Raw genomic sequence first — 25575 nt, 5'->3', positions numbered from 1 at the left:
GTTCTAATAGAAAACAATACATAACTCGTCTACTACGGCCTTCCCTCCACCCCATTATACACATCATAGGCCTTTTCTTTTTTTGGTTCTTGTTGTTTGCAACAAATGGAAACAAAAAAAAAAGGAAGGTCCTTTTGCTCTCATTTTTTTTTTTTTTTTTTTTTTTTTTTTTTTTGCCCGATCAAGGCAAAAAAGGGAGGAAAGAAATTACACAGTGGACTTAACAAATGGAAATGCATTTGTCAGGTTGTCGCGTGTGTTGTTGCGTCATGATCGATTGACAACGGCCGGATGGCCGACTAAAAGGCAGATGCAACGACACACAAAGACGCACGTAAAACGGGGCGGACGGAGGAAACGTCAGTCTCCTTTGTTTTCTTTGCTCGTCAAATTGCCTGGTTTGCATCATTTCAAAGACGAAGACTAAGAGAGGAAACCGAGAGTGCCATGGAGTACGAGCAAAATGTTTGAAAAAAAACAAAAAAAAAAAAAAACGAAAAAGAAAAGGGGGAGCGGCAACAGAATCCACCGTTGGGGCCGTATTGTTTGGAAAAAAAAAAAGACGAACGAACGAAAATGTGCGAGCCGAACAACAAGTCAAAGTGCAGTCGAGTTGAGAGAACAAGGCACCTGTCAAAACACGCATAAATCGACGCCGCCTTTTGCCGTTCGAAAAATGGCGCCGCCTGCATGCAAACAGCAGCAGATGCGCAAAGCCGTAAACACTGCGTGCGTGTGTGTGTGTGTGTGTGTGTGTGCGCGCTATTTTTATTTGACCTTTATCCTTCCTCTTGTTTCGCTCCTCTGCTCTTTTAGACGCGATTCCATTCCACTTTCTCGATTGGCCTTTACTGCTCCTATTATCCTAGCCCCCTATTTATAGAATCGCATTGGGTGAAGGATCGTCTTTGCGCGTCCATCGAACGCATCCAACACGAGACGCCGCATTCTAATCGACATCGGCCGACACCCCAAGTGCAATACAAACAAGTCAAATCAAACAGATAATGGGTCCATCATCTCTCTCTCTCTCTCTCTCTCTCTATTACGTCCATTGTTTATCTTTCATTCACGTGTACAAATCGCTTCGATCCATCGGAAGCAGCCACCGTCTTCCATATTAGCGACGCCACACAAACCGTGTGGCCCCCCTCACCCGCCCCTAATCAAACGGCCCAAACGAAACAAACGAAACAAACAAAAACAAAACAAATGGCCAATGCGAGCAGACAACTGGTGGTAGCCGAAGCTTGTCGCCAATGTGACGCAAAGCTTCCACATTTTTTTTTGGTATTTTTGGAGCGAAAAGCGAGCGGTGATGAATGATCACGACGATGAGAGAGACCTCTCTCGTCAAGGATTTCGGCAAGCTCTTTGTCTCTTCTGACTACTGGGCTCTCCCCTCTTTTACTACCAAACGAAGACAGTTGAAGATTGTTCGCAGTTGCAACAGAAAGACAAAACAGAAAAAGAAAACCAATGAACACAAAGAAGAAAAAAAAAAAAAAAAAAAAAAAAAAGACGGGAGTGCCTATCCTAAATCGATTGGGGAAATGGCAAAAAGTTTGCGCCATTATCGGCGCAGAGGGAGCGAAAAGAGACTCGGCACGAGATTCGCTTATTGATGAATTGCTTGCCATTTGATCCTTCCGATGTCGTATCCATCCGACTAGTCACTTGGCTTCGACAAAAAAAAAAAAAACACATCGAAAGAGTAACGCCCCGACCATTATAGTCGACAACGACGAGTTATTGGTTTCATTTCATCAAACACGAGAATACACAACAGCAAAACAAAAAAAAAAATAAAAACAAAAAAAAAAAAACGGGAGGGAAAAAGAAAAAGATGGGGGACCTTATCGACTGGCCACCAGACGTTGGCCGCTCTGCGCAGGAAACGACACCCCTATATATCTATTTATTTACTGGTTGAACGAAAAAGAATAATAACGCCCATTTGGCAGTGCAAAGTGAAATAAATGACGAAACACAATAAGCGGCCTTCTCCTCTGGCAGCAGGTCCACTTGGGTCTTTCGTTTAAAAACAAAAAAAAAAAAAAAAAAAAGAGGCAACAACATTTGTGGAAGCGATTCAAAGCTGGCCATTAAACGCAGGAGAAAGACGACAAGAGATGCGCTTGCCGGAGATTGCCAATCTCCGGCAATGAGAAGGAATCAGAACGTTTTGTTCGCTGCACAATCCATTCATATGGGGTGGTAGGCGGGTGGGGGGGAGAAGATGGAAGGCCGGAAGCGGATACTTTTAGCATAATGAAACTCTTTTCTATGACCTCATTCCAAATCCCGTTTCTTTTTTTTTTCGCGTTTTGTGTCTGATGGGCGAGGAGGAGGAGGAAGGCAAAAGTTTGTGTATAAATGTCGTTGTCGTCTGATGAAACTTTGCCTAAGTGATTGGTGGAGCATAACGCAACACGAAACGGACAAAGCGGAAGTTTTTTTGTTTTTTTTATTCTACCCCAGAAAGAAAAAAAAAAATGAGGAAAAGAGAAAAAGAAAAGAATAATGAAAAAGTGGAACACAATCATATTGTCTCGCTGTTGCGCAATCCAACAAGAACGGCAGCAAAAGCAAAAAAAAAAAAGAGACTACACCAGTGACTAATATCACAGTTACATTTTTTTCTGTGTGTTTTATCACCACCACCACCACCCTCTTTTTATTTTATTTTTTTTTTCGTTAAAAAAAAAAAAAAGAAAAAGAAAAGGTACGTCTTTTCATTGCCTTGAAAGAAGAAGCCCCCGTGAAACAATTCCCGTTAGATCGAGTCAAACCGCGTGCGCTGCGCGTCTCTATACACGGCTGGTATTAGGCCGATCAGTGGCCGGGAACGAACGAACGCCCAGCCGCCACCACCACCTTCTTATTTTTTTTTTTTTTTCCTGCTTAGCTCGATGGAGCTAAGGCGACACAATATCTACGCGCTCGCTCCATAAGACGACGCTAGTGATCACCGGAGCCCAACCTCCCAATGACGGTGGGGGTTTCTACGCTTTTTTGTTCTGATGTTGCAACCGTTCCATAAGCAGCGAGAGAGAAAAAAAAAAAAAAGGAAGAACCCCAGAGAAAAAAAATAAAATAAAAAAAATCGATAAGAGGGGTACATTTCCATAATTTGATCGTTTAAAAACAATAAGAAAAGCAAGTCGGATCTGTGAACATTTGCCGCAACGATATGGCGGATAAAGTTCATTGAATCAAAATTCTCCCAAACGGCACGCCAGTTGAATACAAACAACCAAAACAAATTCGTAAAAAGAAAAAAAAAAAGATAAAAAGGAGAACGAAAGAAAAAAAAAAAGTCGGCGGATGAGCAGGTGGGTGCTACCTACTCGTTGTCGGTTGGATGATCTCGATACAAACCAAGAAGAAGGAAGAAAGAAAGAAAAAAATAATAATAATACGGATGGTATAGATCGAGTGGCAGTCGATGTTCAGACAAAGGATCGTCCGGACCGTTTCTCCATTTCGCCCCTTGCGTTGCTCTCATCTGATGCTTCAGCATTGGCAAAGTGGTAGTAGCCATTCAACAAGACGTCTAATGGATGGATAATCATGAAGGCGATTCGATATGACCATCAAGTGACGACCATGACCTTTGTGTTGCTAACCTTCGTCGTCTTCTCGTTGATCGCCAACAGAGTGGCAGCCGAATTCTACATCGGAGAGTATCACACGTCAGTCGATGATTCCAGCGGACGCAATCGAATCAAAGACACAAATCCCATTTTTCATCTCGACAAAAATGACGGCCGGTGAGTAGACAATGTTTCCCTTCTTTTTGTTTCCCTCCCTCCCCTTTCAATTGCAAAACATCAAAATGCCATCAAGCAGTTAGTTAGCGACGAACGTCCGCCAACGTCAAAGGACAAAAACGCCGTCCATTTAAAGAAATTCCTGTAGATAAAAAAATTTAAAAAAAAAAAACACATCGTTTGGAATGGCGAGACATGTTTTTTTTTGTTTTTTTTTTCGGAAAACGTGCAGCGGCCAAAGCGAGAAAAAAAAAAAAAATGGGCGCGAATGTGACGAATCGGTTTTCTTTGGCGCATTCAACTGAACGTTGTCGACGCATTTAAAGACGATTCCCTGCGCTTGAATAACCGCATTACAAATGCACGGATGAAAAGAGTCGACAAAATTAGAATATTTGAAAAAAGAGAGAGAGAGAGAGAGAGAGAGAGAGAGAGAGAGAGAGAGAGAGAAAAACCACAACATCCTTGACCGACATTGAGGTTTTCTTCTCTCTGTCAAGTCTCACGTGGACCTCATTTCAATAGAAGCAAATGCCGCCCCAATGATGTGGTATTTGACACCCCCCTCCAGATTAACCTCGGTGGCTGCGCCGTGATGGCTTAACCATCCAAAAAGTCCTCAATTGAACGCAGCGACTAAGATTGGCCAACAATTCGATGATTAGGCGAGACAAAAAAAAAAAAAAAAAGAAAAAACACAAAAAATTAAGCCCAGGTTGTGGGTACGCGTTCTGGTTTCACGAGCATTTCGTTTCCTATCGGGACACCTACACACACGCGCACTCTTTGACGTGTAATAACGTCATCATCCTTGAAAGTCCGTTTCCACCCTGTTGGTCCGTTTGATTGATTCACTAGAGATGTGCTGGTTTTTTTTTATGTTTTTTTTTTTTCTTTTCTTTCTTTTATTATTGGCCACCCCCCCCCCTCGCCCCTGCATTTAATGCCAGTTCTGATACTCATATGAACGACGGCTCCCCTTTTCAATCTTCATTCAACGGCCCACTTCGACGTCGACGCTCAATCAAAATCCAATTAGCATTGTTTTCATTTTGGCGCACTGCATCTGACTTTGCCTGACGTCCCCTTACGTTATCTAATCGGCCGAAATGTAATCATGTAACCCCAGGATGGATGGCAGCTACGACGACAAGAGCGCCGACGACCAAGAGAGTAACGAATTGTTCGCGGCCAGATCAAACAAGCGCATCGGCCATCGTGAGCGAAGCCAAAGCGCGGCGATGGAAGGGCGCAGCCTGAGCACATTCAACCCGCTGACGCCGGGCGGAACCATTTACCTGGCCTTCATCTTCCTGATCCCGTTGACGGTGGGCAAAACGAAGCTGGGCCGCGCCAAATCGTCCGCCTCCCTCTCAAAGGGCAACGGTCTGCTGGAGCGTTTAATTCACAAAGTGCAGCAAGACCAGCAGAGCCTGTACAGCGAAATGGGCTACGTCGACGGCAACCTCATGTTACGCAGCGGCTGGCGCCACTTGCGTGACACCCTGGCCAAAAAATTGCTACTCCTTCCCTGGCGGCGACGCTTTCACGACAGCAGTACGAATAGAAGAAAGAAAAAGAAAGGGAAAAAATCCTGGAAATCGCCACAACGACCATTATAGCTACTTCCTGTGTCCTCTTCACCATTACAACGCATCTTTGTCCCCCATTTTCTTTCTTGTTATTCGTCTTTTTATTTTTTTTTTTTTTTTTTTTTTCTTTGCCAACAACATATGCACAACGCAAACATGTGTTGTTGAACGGCGGCTGTTTGCGAAATGTTTTGTCTGAATAAGAGTTGTTTTCTGTATCGTTTCCGAGGAAAAAAAACATGGGTGGAGGGGTGTCGACGCTATGCTATTTCTGTTTTTAAAAAATAAAAATAAATAAACGAAAAGGAAAAATGTTGAATGAATACACGACTTGGCTGGCTGTCTAACGGTGAAGCAACGACTGGGCTGGACGACTCAAACTTGCCGTTTACAAATGTTTGAGCGGGGCGGGCAGTTAAACGGAACGAGCCAGCCGACCGACCGACCGACCGAGCGACAGCCCCTGGCTCGCACCTCGTAACTTTCCTCAATGGCACAAGCGGTTTCGGCTTGATCGCTATAGCGTGGCAAACGAGCGCTCGATCAACACCAAAATACTAGGGTCAATCAACACCAAACGCAAAGCAAGAAGTTTGGGTTGGTTCGACTTCCAACAAGTCATTTTCGATTCGACAACTTTGACGAGCAAGGAATAAATGTAATTCAAAGTTCAGACGCCATCTAGTTGCCAACGATAAAAACGAATGAGGAAAACATCCAACAGATTCACGTCACGTCCGTCAAAAAGGCAAACGAGAAACAAAAAGAGACTACAACATTCCAGCCGATGGCTTTCTCGCAGTACTTTTAATTCGACCAGACCCAAAAGAGAACGTGTGGCCAGCGACCTCAATTGCAAGCTTATCAACACTTTGCCAGTCAGTTGCTTTACAGATACGTTTTTCTTTTGCCCTGTTATTTCGCAAGAATCTGACGCAGGTAGACGTCGTGCAATCGGAAAGTGACGACTGACTCGTCGACTCCTATCGAAAATAGGAATTCGAGAAAGAATGCGATTCGTTCAATTTCGGCTTCTAGATGACTCACAACAGACAATTCGAGTCGGCATTTACAACAAGGACAACGGCAACGTGCTGGACCTCACAAGTGCGTTGCAACAGCCCAACGCTGGACCCATCAACATGGTGAATGCCTTGGCCAAATTAGGTAGCCAAGGTGTCATGCATACAGCAGCCAGCAGGTATTATCAACATTTTCCAAAAACAAAACAAAAACAAAAAACAAAGTGTAGTGCTCCATTTTCAACCGAAAAAGAGCTACATTTCCATATGATAACCATTTGAAAAACGACATGAAAAATAACTTCAAAAATCAAATGACATTTGCCTAGTATGGAAACGCAACTAAATCAAGAGTTGGACAAGTCAAAATATCAACTGTTGGCCCCCATCACGTCTCCGGATAAGGTCGCCTGCATCGGAATGAACTACAAGGATCACTGCCAAGAACAGGGCGTGCCAATACCCAAAGAGCCACTCGTTTTCAGCAAATTCCCGAGCTGCATCGTTGGACCGTTCGACAATATTCCCTCCCCTGCTGATTTGTCCGAGGTACTTGTTGTAATGCAAAACCGTAATTCATCAACATTCGAAAGAAGAAAAAAAAACTGACGGCTTCATTGCGTTTTGTTTGACATGAACAAAACGGAACAAAAACAAAAGGAACTCGACTGGGAAGCCGAGCTGGCCGTGGTGATCGGCAAAAAAGGAAAGAATATCGACGCCTCTTTGGCAAAGGATTACATTTTCGGATACACAGTGGCTCACGACGTCTCGGCTCGCGATTGGCAGTTGAGGAAGAACGGAGGCCAATGGCTTCTCGGCAAAGCCATGGATGGATTCTGCCCTATTGGGCCGTGCATCGTGACGGCCGACGAGATCCCCGATCCTCACAATCTGGCCCTTTCCTGTACAGTCAATGGACAAGTGAAACAAAACAGCACGACCGCTCAACTTGTTCACGGAGTCTATGATTGCGTCGCTTGGCTTTCTAAGTATTCAGACCTCTCAAGAAAGACTTTCAATCTTTTTTTTTTTCTTTTCTACTTTACTTTTAAAATCGCAAATTCTTTTCCAAGGTTTTGTACGTTACTGCCCGGCGATATTATCCTGACTGGAACACCTCCAGGTGTCGGTGTATTTGCCAAACCTCCTCAATTCTTAAAAGTACGTGTCCTCTTTCGTTTTATTGGCAATAAACCCGTACGCTAATGCGTTGATCTACAGAGTGGCGACGTCGTCGAATGCGAGGTCGAGAACATAGGAATCATCCGAAACTCGGTGATATGAAGTCAACCCAGCCAACGTTTTTGGTAGATCAACGGCGCATTAAAAAAAAAAAGGGGGTTTAGTACGGAAAGAGCATTTTAGTGTTTCGTCCAATAAAATACAGCAATGAAAAAGAGCGTGTATACCCCTGCCGTCGATTGATTACTACCAGAATGACGAATAAAATCCGACACTTGTGCCACTTGGGCAAGATTCCATCTGGCGGACACCAACAAAAGTTGCAATGAAAACATTAGCCTGTCGTCGTCTGCTTTTTTAGAGTCGTCTTGTCGCAAGTGCTTCCATCGTGAAGAAAAAAGAAAAGAACTGTCTAACCGAATACCCTGACAATCAAATTCAATATGCGCTTCGTACAATTTAGACTTCTAAATGATTTGACAAAAGCGACCCGGATTGGATTGCAGAAGACGAACGGTGGAATAGTGGACCTGAGCAAAGCTTTTCCAAGTAGCAGTTCGTTGAAAGATGCCTTGACCAAATTAGGACCAAAGGCCTTGGTCGAAAGAGCCCGACAATAGTATGAATTATTCAAGTAACGTTTTGCAACAACAAATTGAAAAGGTAACAGAAATGTTTTTCAAAGTTCGTCTAGTGAAGAAGAAGCCAACAGCCACTGCGAAATAATGGCTCCAATCACATCACCCAGCAAAGTTGCGTGTGTTGGATTAAATTACAGAGATCACTGCGAAGAAACAGGAAAGCCAGTGCCCCCACAGCCCATTTTCTTTAGCAAGTTCCCCAGCTGCATAACTGGCCCTTTTGATAATATCCCTTACCCAGAAATGACAAAGGTAATAATAACACAACACTTCATTTCCCCCTCCCCATCAATCAACAGTTCACCCATTCCAAAGTTGGTTTGTCATGTCAAAAGGAATTAGACTGGGAAGCTGAGCTGGCTGTAGTCATCGGGAAACGAGGCAAAAATATTGATGCCACTTCGGCCCAGGATTATATTTTCGGCTTCACGGTGGCACACGATGTGACAGCGCGAGATTGGCAGTTCGCAAGAAACGGTGGTCAATGGCTTCTCGGAAAAGCTATGGACGGGTTCTGTCCTATCGGGCCCAGCATCGTTACGCCTGACGAAATTCCTGATCCCCATAAATTAGCAATTTCGTGCAGGGTAAACGGAAAACTAAAACAAAACAGCTCGACCGCCCAACTTGTCCACGGAGTCTACGATTGCGTTGCCTGGCTCTCAAAGTATTACAACCCCCCTACCGATTCTTACAAAATGGCTTCCGCATAATCAAAATGTTTTCCAAGGTTTTGCACGTTACAGCCGGGCGATATTATTCTAACTGGAACCCCACCTGGAGTTGGGGCTTTTGCCAAACCACCTCTCTTTCTCAAGGTTTTCCACGCAATCAATCAAAGTCATATTCAAAGCGACAACACATTTTTCTTTTGTTCTCTTCTTTCAGAAAGGTGACGTGGTGGAATGCGAAGTGGAAAATATTGGCATAATTCGCAACCAAGTTGTATGATTCTATTCAAATCTGAGAACGTCAAAAAAAAAAACATGGCCAAAAAAACGTCGGAAATAAATTATGCTTAGAACCTTTCTGTAAGAAGCAATTTCACCAATAAAACTGTAACCGCACTTATAATAAAAGCAACGGTTAATAAAAGATTTTAAAAAGAGTGAATCATTTAGCGTAATTTGTTTCTTTTGTTTTTTTTTGCTCGATAGCCAAGATTTGTTGACCCACTAAGAATTTGAATTTGCTTTACTTATTAAACAAACAAAATGTGATCTGCGCCACCTACCGGCCGGCGAACGCAGAATATAGAAAAACAACTTTTCGTCTTCTGCATGTGTAGAAAATAAAAAGTTTTCCACACATGGAAAACTAAAGTTAAAGGTTAGCAAAAAGCAAGTGCAAGAGACATCCATGACAATTGAACCGCGATTCAATTCATAGATTAAAAACAAGAATTTTTTCCCCGGACACAATTCGAGAATTGGCTTCAACTCATAAAAATGCGATTCGTTCAGTTCCGGTTACTCAAAGATACGATCAAGGCAACAAGAATTGGGCTTCAAAAAAAGAGTGGTGGCATAGTGGACCTCAGTGATGCACTACCCAATTGTCATTCTATGGTCGACGCTTTAACGAAATTAGGCGGAAATGGCCTGATTGAAACAGCAAGAAAAAAGTATGTCTTCTTCCAAATTACTAGTAATCAAAAAGTAACCTTTGAATGACACAAAAATGTTGGTCTAGTTTAGCAAATAAAGAGACTAGCAGCAACAAGTGCCAATTGCTAGCTCCCATTACATCACCAGACAAGATTTTCTGCATTGGCCTAAACTACAAAGATACATGTAAAGAATTGGGATTCGCACCCCCAGAGGAGCCTCTAGTTTTCTCAAAGTTCTCCAGTTCAATAACTGGGCCATTTGACAACATAGATCATCCTGATATCTCAAAGGTTGGTTAAAATATCAAAAATGATGAATGTTTATCACTTTTGACATGAAAAAGAAAGTCTCGAACAATCTCTATTTAGGAGGTATTTTGGGAAGCTGAACTAGCTGTTGTAATTGGAAAAAAAGGTAAAAATCTTGACGCCACAACAGCAAAAGATTGCGTCTTCGGATATACGGTTGCAAACGATATTACTGCACTCGATTGGCACAAAAAAAACGGTGGCCAATGGCTTTTAGGCAAAACAATGGATGGCTTTTGTCCAATTGGACCAAGCATTCTGACAGCTGACAAGATACCCGACCCACACAAGTTAGCAATTTCATGCCGTGTCAACGGTGAAATCAAGCAAACTAGCAACACACATCAGTTAATACATGGAGTTTACAGCTGCATCGCTTTTTTGTCCAAGTATTAAAAGAAGAAAAAAAAAAACATTTATATTTTTTCGGCACCTCATTCACTTTTCTTGGACCGACAGGTTTTGCACCCTTCTTCCTGGTGATATCATCCTAACTGGAACACCCCCTGGGTGTGGTGGATTTACAAAACCTCCCCAATTTCTAAAGGTAATTCTTTGTCTACTTTCGTGCCAAAAAAATTTGCTAAATTGTTGTTTTTTTGTTTTGTTTTACCTCGACAAACTTCAAAGAAAGGGGACGTCGTAGAATGCCAAGTTGAACAATTAGGTATCATCCGAAACCAAATTGTTTAAGAGCTGCCTACCTTCGGTGTCTAGTATTCAATATACCAATTTCAGAATCGTCTCTCAACCTCGTCGACTCATCAATATACTTGAACGTTAAGTTTGCAGACTCAAAGAGCAAAAAATCAAGGCAAAATGGAGAACGGTGCATCAAACGTCATTGAGTGCCCGTGTAGCGTTCGTCAGCAAAACGTGTAAAAACGGTCGATCGAAAGGAAAACGGACGATCTAAAAACAAAATGCTGTGTCGTCAACAGGCCTAGACGTCTTGAAAATGTAATCGAACGTTAACAGGTTCGATTACATTTGAATGAAAAGAGTGTTGATGCTCGCGACGGACCTGTTATATTGAAGCGTAGCTAGAACACAACAAACCATCAAAAATGTTTTTTAAAGCGGCGATGAGTTGTTCTACTCTCCCTTTAATGTTGACAGGAGTTCGCCACCCTCACGCAATTCTTTGATTATGTCCAAACCACCAACGAGGTTGCCCTTTACGTAAACTTGAGGGTACGTGGGCCAGTTGGAGAACGTTTTTAAGCCCTGTCTCACATCCTCGTCAGTCAAGATGTCAAAAGTTTCAAACGGCAACCTACACCATACATGATGGTATATTCGATAGCGCAAGAAGAGAAATTTAAAAGGGACTGGACTTACTTGGTTTCGTTGAGAATCTCGATTAATTGGCGGGAGAATCCACATTTGGGAACGTTGCGGTCGCCTTTGACGAAGGCCATTAGTGATGCCTTATGGGTTAGCTGCTTCAAACTGAAAATAATTGTAATATTTAACCGAAGACCTACGAGAAATTTTTTAGACTAGATTACCGTTCTTCCAAAGTGCCAGCTTTCTGCGTATTCTTGGGCAACATTTCTGCCAAATCCCCACTGGCCGCCATTTCCTTCATAATATCTAGCCCACCAATCAATTCACCATTGATGTAAAGCTGTGCATGTGATTTACATCTTTTGTTAAATACTTCCACAGTCTATTTAATATGCATCTATACCTGAGGATATGTTGGCCAGTTGGAGTACGTCTTTAAATCTTGTCTTACTTTCTCATCAGTGAAAATGTCAAAAGTACCAAATTCAGCTTTAAGTTCTTTCAGCAAAGCTACAGCTTGCCTACTAAATCCTATAAAATAAAATTAAACTTTGTACATATAAACTCCAATGGCTAACGACTAATTAGCATACCACACTGGGGATTCTCAGCATTCCCCTTCATGAACAACATGACCTGTGCTTGGTTAATCAACTTTTTCAGAATTTCGTCAGAGCTTCCACTAGTTGCTTTGGTAGTTACAGCAACCTCCACAGGCTTGACATCTCCTGGCAAGACAGGTGCAGAAGCAGCCTCAAGAGTTTGTGCTTTAGCATTCTGCAATAGAATTAAAAGTATAGTAATTATCATGTCTAATAGGTGTAATGGTTCTTTATGTCTTACATTGTTTTTAACCATCTGAGTCAGTTTGGCTGCATTGGCACCATCGAGACGATCAACTAACTTTCCCGAGAGATAGAAAAGGAATGTTGGGACAGCTGAAATCTTGCATTGCATAGAAATTTTGGGGAAATTTTCCGCAGGAATTTTAGCAAACAAGACCCCCTGAAATAAAAACCATAATAATTATGTGTATGGAAAAGAAATACATTGATAGGCATATTTAACCTTTAGCTCTTGTTCTTTCGACAAGGCTTCTAGAACCTCGTTCATCGGTTGGCATTCTGAAGCCCAATCGGCAAAAAAGTGAATCACCACGAGTTTGGGATTTTTTCTGTGGGATGAACGAAATCAGTTTTTCAAAAATCAATAGCATTGCAAAACTAAAGAATTAATTGTAATCTTACACAAATGAGTCAAACTGCTCTTGAGAAGTTAATTCCACAACTCCAGTATCAGCCATCGTTTACGTGACTTGGAAGACGGACGTCTTGACTGTAAAAGCGCGCGCGATAGACTGGTAGATCTAGAACTTGTCGAGAGAAAATCGGGCAGACGAAAGAAAATTTGGCGCCTATCGCGCCTGCAAAAATTAGCATAATTATGTATAACGTAATGCAAGGGAAATTGCAGGCGACCTACTACCAATAATTTAATGCGTTTCCCTACAATTACAAAATGAAATTTTAAATGTATGCATTAGTCGGATTAATCCTATTTTTCGAGACCGGAAAGAACTCATTATTTTTATTAGATTATATATTTAAATCCTGTTTATTTTTTTATCTCAAAACAAATTCAGCACCTTTCATTTCTGAATTCCAACATCTACAGAAATGTTCAAGTGAGCTCTGGAATTTTTAAAATGTGAAATTCAATTTAAACATCTCTCATAAACCTATTGAAACATGATTCAGCATGAGGGTAGACCTATGTAAACCTGGGACATGAATGATGCATATCACCGTAGTTGTTGTCTCAGGATAGAAAATCTCTTAATTATTTTTCTTTCTATTTGTAGATTATTTATTTTGACAATACTATGCAATGAGGTACAATTTCACACAAATTTTGTGGCTATTGATAGGAGTTTTGTGAAATCAATTTGTTTAGCTACACTTCTTCCCTTGAGAATCTTCCTGAGGATAGAGGGTACTGGAACATGAATTCGTGTTCCAATTGGTGTACCTAGATTTTAAAAAGAATTAAGCTTCCACTTTTCTGTGTCTTAGGAATATAACTAAAGGACAATACCATTATCTTCTATCAAGACTATGTTGTTGCTGTCAAATTTTGGAACAAGGGGCTTTTGCTTTTGCTTCACACCAACAATGACAGCTTTCTTCTTTTGACCCTTGATGGCCACCAACACTTTGTCTCCTACAAAAAAGAATTCAAATAATATTAGGTGAATAAAACCTGTAATACATACTGGACATACCAATAGTGCCAATGCCAGTTTTGTTATAGACGTGAATGCATTTTGGAGGCCTGCCTTCAAGCATGGCTTCCTTGCCAATAGTGCTATTATCTACCACACGAAGTCTCGTGAGTAATTGTATTTGGTTCAGGGGTTGACACTGGTGAAACGACCTAGAAAAAGGAACTGAAAACTGTAAAATTCGTGCAAAATTCTGCATTTGGAAAGTCATGATTGCCCCTCAAGTAGCATAAAAGATGCAGTCTGAATGTTTCCAGCAGAAATGTCGTCTGCTGGATCTATCATCTACTGCTTCAAAAGATTCACGTTGCCCAATTCCCGTCCAGTATCCAGAAACCTTAAATTTTATGCAAATATATAAATAATAAAATGTATTTACTCAGAAATCCCGCGGAAACATTGAAAATACATTTCGTTTTGTTTACCATGTTTTATTTTTTGTTTTTGCTTTTATGGTTTTCAGTTTCCAGCTTTCCTTTTACTGATTAATGATTTTCAGTTCTCAGACAACAAGGCGTGTGGCTTACACTATTTCGTATTTCGATTCCTTTCAAACGTTTGCGTTTGACACATATACACAGTGAAAATGTACGGATTTTTTTTGTTGGCTGTTACCGTGGGTTGCTTGATGTACAAGTTCGTCGAACGTGGTGCACACAAAAAATGTGGTCCGTCTGGGAAAAGTGTTTTGATCACTGGTTGCGACTCGGGCATAGGACTATCGATGGCCATCGCTGCAGAAAAGTTGGGCTTTCACGTCATAGCGACGTGCTTGGATCTCAAAGGATATGGGGCCAACTTTATGCAACAAAATTATCCAAATATTTTCGTTGTTCAGATGGATGTTACCAAGCCAACTGATATTGAAAATGTTCTGCAAATAGTTAAAGATAATCTACAGAATACCGAAACAACTCTATGGGCCCTCATAAATAATGCAGGTGTCTTGGTATATGGGCACTTTGATTGGCAGTTAGATTATCAAATAGAATCTCAGGTGCAAGTGAATTTTATGGGTATGCTGAGAGTCACAAAGGCATTTCTACCATTGATTCGGCAAGCTAAAGGTGAGTGGGTGCTGGTGAGGGGTTCCTTAATTCCATACTAATACAAATATAACATTAATTTCCCAATATACTAATGGCAATATAACTTATTTTTAAACTTACTAGATTTATTTCCTCACCCAATTTCAGCAGTGAAAACATCATATCCAGTCTAGTAACACCGACCCCATCAAAGCATCTTGTGTTGATTTGGAATTTCTGTCATTTTCCAGGTAGAATCATCAACATCACAAGTGCCAACGGCAACTGGTGTCTACCGGGTTTGTCCGTCTATTGCGGTACAAAACATGCCGTAGAAGGATTTTCCAATACTCTCCGAATTGAAATGAGGCCTTGGAACAGCAAAGTTATACTCATTAATCCTGGTGCGTGAGAAAAGATCTTGACATTTGTCAATTTCGTTCACGTAAATCATTTGCATTGTTTGAGTTATTAGGTAACTTGCCCGGTAGTACTCGTATTTTGGCGGCACAAGCACAACATGCAGAAGCCATGAAAAAGAATTTTAACAAGGAGGAAAAGCAAATGTATGGCGAGTATTTCGATCTTTTTCAGAAGCACTTGCAAACTAATTTTGCTGCTCCAAATCTTAATGAGGTAAAACAAGATTAGAAACTTTTGTTTAGAAAATGCGCAGATAGCTTACTTACCAAATTAATGTAGGATCAGCCGTTGAATGACGCAAAGTTAAACAAAATACTGGAATCTTCGCTGTTGTTGGAAAATCCACGTCCTTACTACGCAAATATAGACATTGGATTTCGAATGTTTATGTTAGTAACAAAACTCTTACCGACATACTATGGCGACCGTCTGATTTTGCAAATGTGGGGTGACCATGTCGAGTACAAATTGATCTGAGAATGTAATAGCTTAATAGATTTTCTTTCCACAATTAACGCCCCATCTGTCAAATGAAGTTTATTATTAAGGGTGGTGTGAAACACCAGCAGAAACACACAAATCAAAAATGATTAGACAGTCAACAACATTTCGCTGACGCCGTAGGGCGAAGAAAATCGAACAACCTAAGTAGCAAAAGGAAATTGATCAAGTAACTCAAACAAACGTAGAATTGTCGGTGATCCAGTAACAAACTTATTAGGACTTTTAGCTAAAGAGTTGGGATGGTCCCCGCCATAGCTCGTGACGTTCATGAGGAAATAAGCGAACGGATCATCCTACAGGAAACAATAATAAGTATTTGATTCGTCAATGTGTTGGTGAGGCTTCATTGAAAAAAAAATGTGAAATCAATTGCCTACCCGTAGAGGTAAAAGAAGAAAGATAATAAGTAGAAGGCCAACTTAATCCAGCCTTCCCGTTGACATTTGGATAGTACATCTTGATTCATGATGTTTGTTGGGTCATATAAACCAGCCCCAGACATAACAGGTCTGTTTAAGTATCTATAGAATGCCAAACGAAATACCATATTAGCACAGATTATGTTATTCACTGACTATTATAACTCCACAACGTACCGATGAATATGGTAGGCAATCAAAGGAATATTGAACATGAGGGTGAACCACTCTCCAGCAAAGAGAAACATTAAATTGAAGAATATATGGATGAAATATTCAGGTAACACTAGCTGTATAGTTTTAAAACAAATAAAAAGAGGAAATAATGAAGCTTGGATAATCACATAAGGTTCAAAAGGTTCATCTCACCGGATTCAAACTGCTGCACTGATCAATGGGATTTTTGTAATCCGTCTTGAGCTCGTCGAACGCAATGATCTGTAATAGGGAGAAAAACAATAGTTTCAATTCATGAAAGAACAGTAAAAGCGGAAACAAAAAAAACGGCCATGAAAGCGGTATAATTGCAGTGAATGGTAGTAGTAACTAAAGATGAATTTTCTCTCACGTGGAATATAGAAAAGAAGATGAGGAAAGCGTCCAGGACGAGGGCGCAGATGTACGAAAAAGCCGCAAGAGTGAACGCCATGGTGTAGATAAGAATTCGTGACGAGAAAACTTTTCCTCAACAAAAACCAGCCAAAGTTTTTGAGGAGCAGCAGACGTTACGTTCGTCAACAATAGTACAAACAACGTTGCCATTAAAGATGAGAGCGATTAAACGTTCTGAGAAATCAGAACTCGACAAAGGAATTTTGATTTAAATTATTTGCTGGAAAAACATTAGAAATCAACTTTTTCTCCTCGATTTACCACAGCAAAGCGAACACTTGAAAAATACAAACAAAAAAGAAAGAGAAGAAGAACGGCACGACGAACACACAACCACTGATTGTAGAAACGCATCGCCGTGACGCCCTGCAGTGCCCGGGTTCTTCATTTCCATTCTATTCTTGCTTTAATAAAGTACGACACATTCGTACGCGTGTAATAACATGCCGAGTATTTTACGCCTTCTCATGACAATAGAGCAATTTAGGATAAAAAAGAGCAGAATGCTACTGTCCAATCATTTCATTTTTTGCCCAATGTGGCGCAATGTTTTCTATTTTTATCTTTTTCCAATACGTATGTGATTTTTCTTCGGTTTATTAGAAAAGCTATTCCTGGAAGCGAGTGTTAAATGAGTGGGTGTGTAATTGATTGGAGGTGAAAAACAATAAATTAAGGGCTTTAACTTTAGAAAGAAAAGAAATCAAACTAATGATAATTGTAGAGCCATATCAATTACGAGTGCCTCGTTATCCACAAAGGAAAATGGTGAATTAGACAGGAAAATAATGAGCGTTGAGTAAAAGTCATAAAATGTATCCAAGTTCATGCCGGTCACTAATAATCAGCGGCATAGGACAAGTATATAGTCAAAAGTGCCGAAATAGCCTTTCTCTGCTTATTTTTAAGTTGCCACCCCGTTTGTCGTCACAATTATATTTCTAAGTTGTCTCGAACCTCTTGTTACACACACAAGACTCTCTCACTTTGGAGGTCGTGCAGTTAACCTTTTCTCTTTTAACCTGCTCAACGACTAAAAAGAAAAGGAATATATAGAGCTCTTTTTGTGAATAAAGTAGCTGTTGGTTTCGTTATTGGCTACGATTAAGTGACATGACATCGTCATAAGTTTCGAAATTTTTGAATCTCGGTAGCGGATGTGAAAGTGGGCGATGCTGAAAGACAGCATTTAATACGCAATTAGTTTTCTACACGATTTTTCGTCATTTCATAGATGCAATTAAGAGTCTTTTGTCCCAGATGTCCTGCCCTACCGATTGGCACAAACAGTCGCTTAAATCATCAGCTGTAACAATTCAAATAGAACAATGCTACGGATATTTGGACTCGTCGATATTTTATTGAAAAGAAGAAAGTAGACTGCAATAATTAAACTCATCGATAATCGTTTTATGACCCTCAAATTTAGTGCGTTCACCTCTAAATTCAGAACGACGACAGTCCCATCCGTTTTCCATTTGTGGAGCATAAGCAGGGCAACGTAAAAATTTGCAAGTTTAAAGAACTATAGTCACATCGTCGGTATCAATGTCTCACTAAGATGAACACAACGGCAGCATCGCCTGTTCCCTGGCTATGATCATCAGCTGACACGCGTTATCACGAAAAATGTTTAGCGGAGAGAGAGTACGAACGAAGACGGACTGTATAACGTCCTCGACAAAGGCTATGCAAACTTATTCAAGATGCACATAACATCGTACATATTCCCGTGTCACGAACGAGAAAGTCACGACAAGGCGGCCAAGACGAAAAATCACGAACGACGCTCTCTCACTCGGCTTAATAACTGTAGGCCAAAGCTTTACAATGTAGAGCAAAACGATGGGGCATGCTCTCTCTATAACTATTAAGCCTCTTTTATTTATTTTTCTCGTATTGTTCAGACACAACATCGACCGTTCGCCTTCAGAAAAAAGATCCATTGTGTGTTATGTCTCTTTTTCGATAGTCTCAAGTCGATTCTTGAAGAGGAAAATCTTGTTTTGGCGCCCTTTTCCCTCCTTAGTAACGTGATAAAGAGAAAGAAGATTCGCGTATAAATCGATAATGGATTTTACGTAGCGTGCGTGCCCAATGAAAAATAAAGAAAAAGTAAACAATGTTGTTTTCGTGATGATTACCGGTTGCAATATCATAATAATGTATAATAAGGGGGGAAATTAAAGCTATATTATAGTCGATCTATCGTCTTGTTATGTCTATGTGTGTGCGTAATGGCTGTGCAATCGAGCACTATCATTACGGCTATACACACAGTGAATCAAACGAGCGAATGAGGCTGTATCTATAAAAACGGGGATAGGCGGGCCGCAACCGATGAAAATTAATAACATGGATGATTGTAAAATAGACACAACGAGTTGCAGCACTACGCAGTTTCTCTACTGCAGAAACAAGCTGGGAGGCTTTGAAGCGGAAATTGAAAGTTTGGTCAAAAATGTTGAGCAAGTATTGACGAAAGTGATCACCCAATCAAGACAGGAAAAAGTTGACATCACCGCGCGTTATGAATTGTTGGATATAACAAGTCCCATTGTTGCCTCGATTCATACAATGCAAACTGAAATGCCGTCTAATTCAATGCCACGTTGCCTTTCACTCTACTTCTTGGTTTGGGAAAACAACGGATTTCATATGCCCCATCTCGAGCCACACATAATGTTGGTATGGTGTCATCTTTGGTGCTCATCAGAAACACGCATCTTAGACAATGGCTGGCGCTTTCGATATGATTACGGAATTTCGGCTAATTAAACAAATGACGGATTAAAGTGAATCTGCCAACAACACGCAATCGCTATCACATTTTTTGGCACGAGAATGAAGGCCAGAAAACGATCGTTTTCGCAGGTGACCCGAAAATTTCTCTTCGTCTACGCCAAGTTTACTCTCCTGCACATATTAAACAAAATATATCGTGAGCGCATTTCTCCCCCAAAATCCCGCATGTGTGGCTCACGCCGCGTTTCATCGAGATGTACTCCTACACGGCCCTCATCAGCGACGGGATTCTTCGCACTGATAAAACTGTCTAGCAAAGAGATACAACTTTTGAAGAAAATTGCGTACATTATATTATGGATGTGATGATTATCCTGACCTTACTTTCCCTTTGCACTCATTTTAAACTTCTCTCACACGCGGCCAAAAATGATGAGAGAGAGAGGCGGGTAAATCTATAGACTCCCGCCCACCCACTGTTTCATTCCACGATACCACTAGCCCAGCAAGAGATGAGCAACGTCGTCTCTAGATCTTGTGCACACACTCTCTCCACTAGTATATAAGACACACGTCCTTACACTTTTGGCACAGAAACCATTTCAGCTACCGACCGTGCAACTGCTCTCATTTTCTTTCTACTCTCGAAATTAAAGCCTCAATCGTTTTTAAGTAACTGCAATGAAGGTAAAGGTGATTTCGTCAAAAGAAAGCAGATTGAATTTTAACGTAAAATATTTCAACAGATTTCCGCACTCGTTTTGGCCATTGGGTTGGTGGCCATCGTCAACGCTCAGTTAATCGACTACGATCAACTGGCCGGCAGTTTTGGTCTGCGCAAATTGACCAAAAAGATTGAACGTTCTACCAATTATCAGAACCAACAAATTCAGCAACAACCCACTGGTACTTACCAACAGCCACAAATCGGCGGAGGTTATCCGGCCATCACCTCGTCCTATCAACAATCGGCTAGCAGCGGATACAACAACCAACAAGAAAATAAACCAGCAGTGGCCACTTACCAAAATGAGAAATCCCCAGCCGGAACATACGGATCGAGCAACGCCTACGACACAGCAAAGGTAAAACATCCCTAAGATTTAATTTGAAAGAAACTCGTTCATCATTTTAATTGGTGTGAAAAACAGAAGGGAATGCCTTACGATTTCTCTTGGGCGGTGAAAGACGAGCCAACCAACAACGACTACGCCCATCAGGAAAAGAGCGACGGTGATGTTGTGACTGGATCCTATCGCGTTTTGCTTCCGGATGGACGTACGCAAGTCGTTACCTATCGGGTACAAGGAGACAGCGGATTCGTCGCCGAGGTCAAGTACGAAGGAGAAGCCAAACCTTACGAAGCTCCAGCTAAAAACAATTACGGATCTTCATCACAACAACAAGCGGCTGGATACGGACCATCTTCATCCAGCGGCTCTGCCGGCTACAATCAGGGGGCCACTTCTTCATCCAACTACCTCAACCAACAACAACCAACTGCTTACGGAGGAGCTATAGGACAATCAGCAATTGGTTCGTCATCACAAGGATCATCCAGTTACAATAACGTACCGAAACCAACAACTAATGCCTACGTACCTCCTAATTCACCCGCGCAACAGCAGCCCACCAGCAGCTACGGACAATCAACAGGTAGCAACAATTATGGATCTTCTTCTGGCACGGCAGGATCTTCTTACGACAGCAGCAAATCTACTGGAGGACAACAACAAGGATCAGCTTATGGCGCAGGTGCTGCCGGACAGAATAATTACGGGTCATCACCTCAGGCATCCCAGCAACAGGCTGCCTATAGTGGAAGTATCCAGAAACCTTCTGAAAGGTATTTAACTCCTCCACTTCCCACGGCTGCTGCATACACTGCCCCCTCTGCTGGATCATCTGCTGGTTATGGAGCTAATGGACAAGCATCCAGTTACGGCTCCCCCCAAGCATCAGCAATCTCTTACGAACAGGTTAAACCTTCCGACAGTTACTTGCCTCCTCCACCAGCCGGACAAGCCAATTACGGCAATGCTGGACAACAATCATCTTCTTCCCAAGTTTCTTCAGCGTACGAGAATGTGCAGAAACCATCTGAAAATTACTTGCCACCTCCTCCTTCGACCTATCAGTCTGCTTCCGCTGCTGGACCGTCTTCTATTAGTTCATCTTCACAAGGATCTGCAGCTTCGTACGAACAGAATAAGCCTTCCGACAGTTACTTGCCTCCTCCTGCCCCCACAGCTGCTGCCTACTCTTCACCTGCTAGTGGATCATCTAATTATGCAGCTACAGGACAACAATCTTCTTCTCAGGGACCCGCAATTTCCTACGAACAGAATAAACCTTCAGACAGTTATTTACCTCCTCCCACTGTTGCCTACACTCAACCCGCTGCCGGGCAACAATCTTCAGCATCCAGCTACACTTCCCCTCAACAATCAGCAATCTCGTTCGAACAGCCGTCCAACAGTTACTTACCTCCTCCACCCGTTTCTACTGCTAATGTGGCCTACGGTGCTGCTGGATCATCGAATTATGAAACTCCTGCAACACAACAATCTTCTTCATCAGGATACGGATCTTCGCAAGCAATTCCCTACGAAGAGCCTTCCAGCAGTTATTTACCTCCTGTGGCTGCTGTTTATCAGGCACCTGCTGGATCATCCAACTACGGATCTGTAGGGCAATCCTCTTCACTAGCTCCAGCAGTTTCCTATGAAGAGCCTTCCAACAGTTACTTGCCACCTCCTCCAGCTGCTTCTTATCCATCCACAGCTGGATCATCCAACTACGGGGCTGCATCTCAACCATCCTCGGGTTCAGCAACTGCAACATACGACAACGTACAGAAACCTTCCGACAGTTATCTCCCACCCACTGCTACTTACTCATCAGCTGGAACAGCCACCCCTTACGCTGCAGCCCAGCAGCCCGGTTACGAAAGTTCATCGACCAATTACGAGAACAAACCGGCTGAAAATTACATGCCCCCAACTGCAGTTTTCCAACAACCATCGGCCAGCGCATCCGGATATGGAGGAGCTTCAAGTTACCCTTCCAGCCCAGCAGCGGACAGTTACAGCAGCAGGAAAGGATCTGTGGAAGAAACGTCTTACAGCGTAGGAGAAGGTCAATTATTTCACGGTGATTACCGCCAACAACAGCAGAAAGTAGCATCGTCAACGGCTTCGTACGGTGAGGCTACATCGACTTTCTTCTTTGGAAACAATAATCAACGTTCTGCTTCATCGTACGTTCCAGGTGTTGATGCTGCCAAATATCCAGCTGGTAACGCACTGGGAGCCAGCGCAAGGGCCAGTAATCGAGCTCGATCTGTCGTCTATTCTCCTGTAGGATGGCGTTTGTATTAATTATTTTAAACGTAAAAAGACAAACAAGAAATTGCCAATCAATCGGGATGACAAAACTCCACCCCGTTCTTTTATAAAGCTTATTCATTTCTAATAGAGTAGATTATAACAAGGCTTATTAATTCGAACGCTTACCTTATAGTTCATCTTCCATAATGTAATCATCATTCGACTACTTTTGCTGACTAATTCACTCAATGTATACGCAAAAATTGTCGAAAGTTAAATACACAAGTGCTCAGCATTTCATCTATTCAAGGATAATAAAAACATGAAAATTGTTAATGACTAGGATCAAATGAACGTAATGCTAAAGATATCAAAACGAAATTACCGATTAAGGACACTTTGCTAACGATTCAGTTGTTTCCTCGAAGGTGTAAAACAAACGACACCACAACATCGCCGTCTAATAAAAATGTGGGTAGGAATTAATGATTATCGTCGCCAAAGATGAATAATAACTCAACTTGCCCAAATCCATGACTTTGCCGTTTAATCCCGACCTTCCTGCAACTCGTCCATATCGTCCTTCATTAATTACCTCGATTTGTCCATTCGTGAACAATCCTTTATTCACTACCTCTTCTCTTTTTGTAATAATAAACGGTGGTTAAGCAAGGGCTGTTTGTGCACATTCCTGCAGCGACAACATTAACAACAAAGTTTATTAAGAACAAAATATAAAAATACCTCAATGAATTGCGGTTGAGCTGGCACAATTGCAATGGCAATTACTTAACGCAACACGATGGGAAAAGGAGTTGGTTAAAGAAAATAAAAAGATTGAATATGAATCGTTTGATTGAGGCTCAGGGAAAGTCGTGCTGGATGGGCCCTACTTGTTTTCTCTTCCAACAACGGCGTTCCTGTATTCCTACAACAATTGCTCTTTTAAATAAATGAAATTATTAACCACATCAGAAAAAGGGGAAGAATGGACCCAAATGTGATATCCAGCTGATTTGAAAAATGTCACAACGCACAAGACTGGACATCTTCGGCCCATGTAACTAGAGCGGCCATTACAAAGCGGAACGCAAAATTAGTTATGATGTAAGACTGGTTGATGGCAATCAACGTCACGGTCATTTACGAGGGAACTAAAAATAGAAAATGATGTTTCATAACGTTTGATCGTCTCTTACTTTTCTGGTAACCACGTGTCGCTCGATATTACAAAATGGCGATGGGTGGCGATGGGTGGCGATGCGTAAATCTAACAACCACACAACGTGAGGTCATGAAAAGTAAACAACAAACAGTGAAAGTGATAACAAAACTTGCAACCGATGCTTACCAACTTATCTAGGTCGTGGCTGGATTTTTCTTGTTCAGCCGGAACGAAATTTTTGTTTCGGTCCATTACAGATATTTCAATGGGAAAACTGTAGAAAGATTAAGATGACACATTTGAATATTGGTTAGAAAATAACGAGTAAATTGGGTACCACTTAAAGATGAGCGGCCGTGAAATAAATCGTGTTGTCCTTTTCCTCCCTTTAGGTTCGTTCTAAAATATTTGACAAGTGGGACACTTGTGATGAATGATTAAGATTTGAATAACAATGAAGAGCGATGGACCGTGTTAACTTGTTCCGGTCCACTGGCAACTCGTGTTGGGATGGAACATTAAAGATGACTAGGCTGAATGATTTGCTAAGTTGAATTCCATGGACTGACAACACAAAAATGGAACTAATCTAGTTAAACTGAATAAGTAGAAAACAATCAAATAACAAATGCATTTTGCCTCCAAAAAGGAAAGTTGTTCGGGGAGCAACACAAGTCTCAATAAATTTCATGGATGACTACGATTTCGACAGCAAAAGAAGATGAGAAGCAAGTTTATAGAATTTCCTCAACTATTGTTTGTTGTATCAACACAAGAAACACGAAACAATTAAAGACACGAGCAAAAAGCTACGAAACGTGCTGATACACATGTCGAAACGTACAGCGAAATGAGTCGACAAACGTGACGATGTAATAATACAACCGCCATTTTCTGCTTGTGCTAATCAAGTTTTCTAACAATTCTTACATGGAGTCAATTGACGTACAGTAGATAATTTGTAAATCATTTACGAGTTCGTGGAAAGGACGTCAATTTCTATGCACTAATCGACATTGCAAGAAAGCCAAGTATTTCACAAGTATTTAGAGTGTAAATCAACTTAATCTATGACAAAGTCTCAGAATATCAGTAAACGATCGTACTCACCTTTTGCCCTGTTGTAAAAATCTTCTCGTGAGAATCTTTCTCTTCCAAGACGCCGCCCATGTGTTGACAATCAGCTATTCGTTTAATGTAATTACAATTCTTAAAAGCCCGTGAATTTCCAAAGCCATAAACCGCAGATAGGTCACGAAAACACGACCAAGGTTCTCACGATTATGCCATAGTCAAAGTACGACGAGATAAGCTAAAACGTAACACGGCAAGCAGAAAACCGCATGTCGACAGCATAAAGAAACAAATTCAAATGCGAGACACGATCACGTTTCTCATCTTCTCTTCCCTATCGTCCCAAGTTGATGCTAATTGGTCCTTTCCAAATCGTGCAAATAGATATTCCCTCCCTTTGAAACAAAAGAAAAACGTCTCGAAAGTGGTAGCACATCTCATTTAAATTTGAGGGGATGGAACTGACTTGTTTGTTTGTTTTTTTTACATATGCTTGAGGAGGGGGCTGAAAAAAGCCCGGTAAATTGACAGTAGCTTTTGTGATGGTAAAAAAACGAAAGAGATCAAGGCCATA

The 25575-nt window shown here is 41.4% G+C and overlaps 8 protein-coding genes and 1 long non-coding RNA gene across 13 annotated transcripts; 5 read left to right on the top strand and 4 right to left on the bottom strand.

Annotated features, from left to right (window-relative positions):
- The first annotated feature begins 3477 nt into the window (after positions 1–3477).
- On the top strand, positions 3478–5588 carry LOC130701665 (uncharacterized). The gene is made up of 2 exons (XM_057523604.2): positions 3478–3773; positions 4903–5588. The coding sequence occupies exons 1-2, from the start codon at positions 3574–3576 to the stop codon at positions 5393–5395; spliced, it is 693 nt and encodes a 230-aa protein (XP_057379587.1). The 5' UTR covers positions 3478–3573; the 3' UTR covers positions 5396–5588.
- Positions 5589–6118: 530 nt separating this feature from the next.
- Positions 6119–9308, top strand: LOC130701661 (fumarylacetoacetate hydrolase domain-containing protein 2-like). 4 transcript variants are annotated; one of them, XM_057523599.1, is made up of 6 exons: positions 6119–6243; positions 6305–6566; positions 6717–6936; positions 7048–7379; positions 7464–7551; positions 7612–7787. In XM_057523599.1, the coding sequence occupies exons 2-6, from the start codon at positions 6376–6378 to the stop codon at positions 7672–7674; spliced, it is 894 nt and encodes a 297-aa protein (XP_057379582.1). In that variant the 5' UTR covers positions 6119–6243; positions 6305–6375; the 3' UTR covers positions 7675–7787. The 4 variants fall into 4 exon arrangements, with proteins under 4 accessions (XP_057379582.1, XP_057379583.1, XP_059353621.1 ...); XM_057523600.2 differs by having other exon boundaries at positions 6134–6243; positions 6309–6566; XM_059497638.1 differs by lacking the exons at positions 7464–7551; positions 7612–7787 and adding exons at positions 8944–9031; positions 9102–9308 and having other exon boundaries at positions 6150–6566.
- A 205-nt stretch (positions 9309–9513) lies between these two features.
- LOC130701663 (fumarylacetoacetate hydrolase domain-containing protein 2-like) lies at positions 9514–10875 on the top strand. Its single transcript, XM_057523602.2, has 5 exons — positions 9514–9837; positions 9906–10113; positions 10192–10520; positions 10591–10678; positions 10762–10875. Exons 1-5 carry the CDS (start codon positions 9662–9664, stop codon positions 10822–10824), a joined length of 864 nt encoding a protein of 287 aa, XP_057379585.1. The 5' UTR covers positions 9514–9661; the 3' UTR covers positions 10825–10875.
- A 268-nt stretch (positions 10876–11143) lies between these two features.
- Positions 11144–12837, bottom strand: LOC130701659 (glutaredoxin-3-like). Its single transcript, XM_057523597.2, has 8 exons — positions 12669–12837; positions 12490–12595; positions 12265–12426; positions 12015–12198; positions 11825–11952; positions 11643–11761; positions 11473–11583; positions 11144–11407 (listed from the first exon to the last, which is right to left on the bottom strand). Exons 1-8 carry the CDS (start codon positions 12722–12724, stop codon positions 11227–11229), a joined length of 1047 nt encoding a protein of 348 aa, XP_057379580.1. The 5' UTR covers positions 12725–12837; the 3' UTR covers positions 11144–11226.
- A 423-nt stretch (positions 12838–13260) lies between these two features.
- Positions 13261–13984, bottom strand: LOC130701669 (large ribosomal subunit protein uL14m-like). The gene is made up of 3 exons (XM_057523607.2): positions 13703–13984; positions 13516–13641; positions 13261–13449 (listed from the first exon to the last, which is right to left on the bottom strand). Exons 1-3 carry the CDS (start codon positions 13911–13913, stop codon positions 13322–13324), a joined length of 465 nt encoding a protein of 154 aa, XP_057379590.1. The 5' UTR covers positions 13914–13984; the 3' UTR covers positions 13261–13321.
- Positions 13985–14250: 266 nt separating this feature from the next.
- On the top strand, positions 14251–15638 carry LOC130701660 (D-beta-hydroxybutyrate dehydrogenase, mitochondrial-like). The gene is made up of 4 exons (XM_057523598.2): positions 14251–14769; positions 14982–15134; positions 15206–15366; positions 15433–15638. Exons 1-4 carry the CDS (start codon positions 14289–14291, stop codon positions 15628–15630), a joined length of 993 nt encoding a protein of 330 aa, XP_057379581.1. The 5' UTR covers positions 14251–14288; the 3' UTR covers positions 15631–15638.
- LOC130701672 (uncharacterized) lies at positions 14367–15010 on the bottom strand. The gene is made up of 2 exons (XR_009004169.2): positions 14872–15010; positions 14367–14806 (listed from the first exon to the last, which is right to left on the bottom strand). It is a non-coding gene; the product is annotated as an uncharacterized LOC130701672 (long non-coding RNA).
- Positions 15639–15675: 37 nt separating the features above from the next.
- Positions 15676–16798, bottom strand: LOC130701670 (protein cornichon-like). Its single transcript, XM_057523608.2, has 5 exons — positions 16645–16798; positions 16446–16514; positions 16254–16366; positions 16035–16178; positions 15676–15950 (listed from the first exon to the last, which is right to left on the bottom strand). The coding sequence occupies exons 1-5, from the start codon at positions 16723–16725 to the stop codon at positions 15923–15925; spliced, it is 435 nt and encodes a 144-aa protein (XP_057379591.1). The 5' UTR covers positions 16726–16798; the 3' UTR covers positions 15676–15922.
- A 3196-nt stretch (positions 16799–19994) lies between these two features.
- On the top strand, positions 19995–23057 carry LOC130701645 (hornerin-like). Of its 2 annotated transcripts, XM_057523576.2 has the most exons (4): positions 19995–20120; positions 20180–20518; positions 20585–22637; positions 22704–23057. In XM_057523576.2, the coding sequence occupies exons 1-4, from the start codon at positions 20115–20117 to the stop codon at positions 22811–22813; spliced, it is 2508 nt and encodes an 835-aa protein (XP_057379559.1). In that variant the 5' UTR covers positions 19995–20114; the 3' UTR covers positions 22814–23057. The 2 variants fall into 2 exon arrangements, with proteins under 2 accessions (XP_057379559.1, XP_057379558.1); XM_057523575.2 differs by having other exon boundaries at positions 20585–23057.
- The last annotated feature ends 2518 nt before the right edge of the window (positions 23058–25575 follow it).

The sequence above is a fragment of the Daphnia carinata genome, chromosome 2 (genome assembly GCF_022539665.2).
Source record: "Daphnia carinata strain CSIRO-1 chromosome 2, CSIRO_AGI_Dcar_HiC_V3, whole genome shotgun sequence".
Lineage (NCBI taxonomy): Eukaryota > Metazoa > Arthropoda > Branchiopoda > Diplostraca > Daphniidae > Daphnia > Daphnia carinata.
This window is presented reverse-complemented; position numbering and strand designations above follow the sequence as displayed.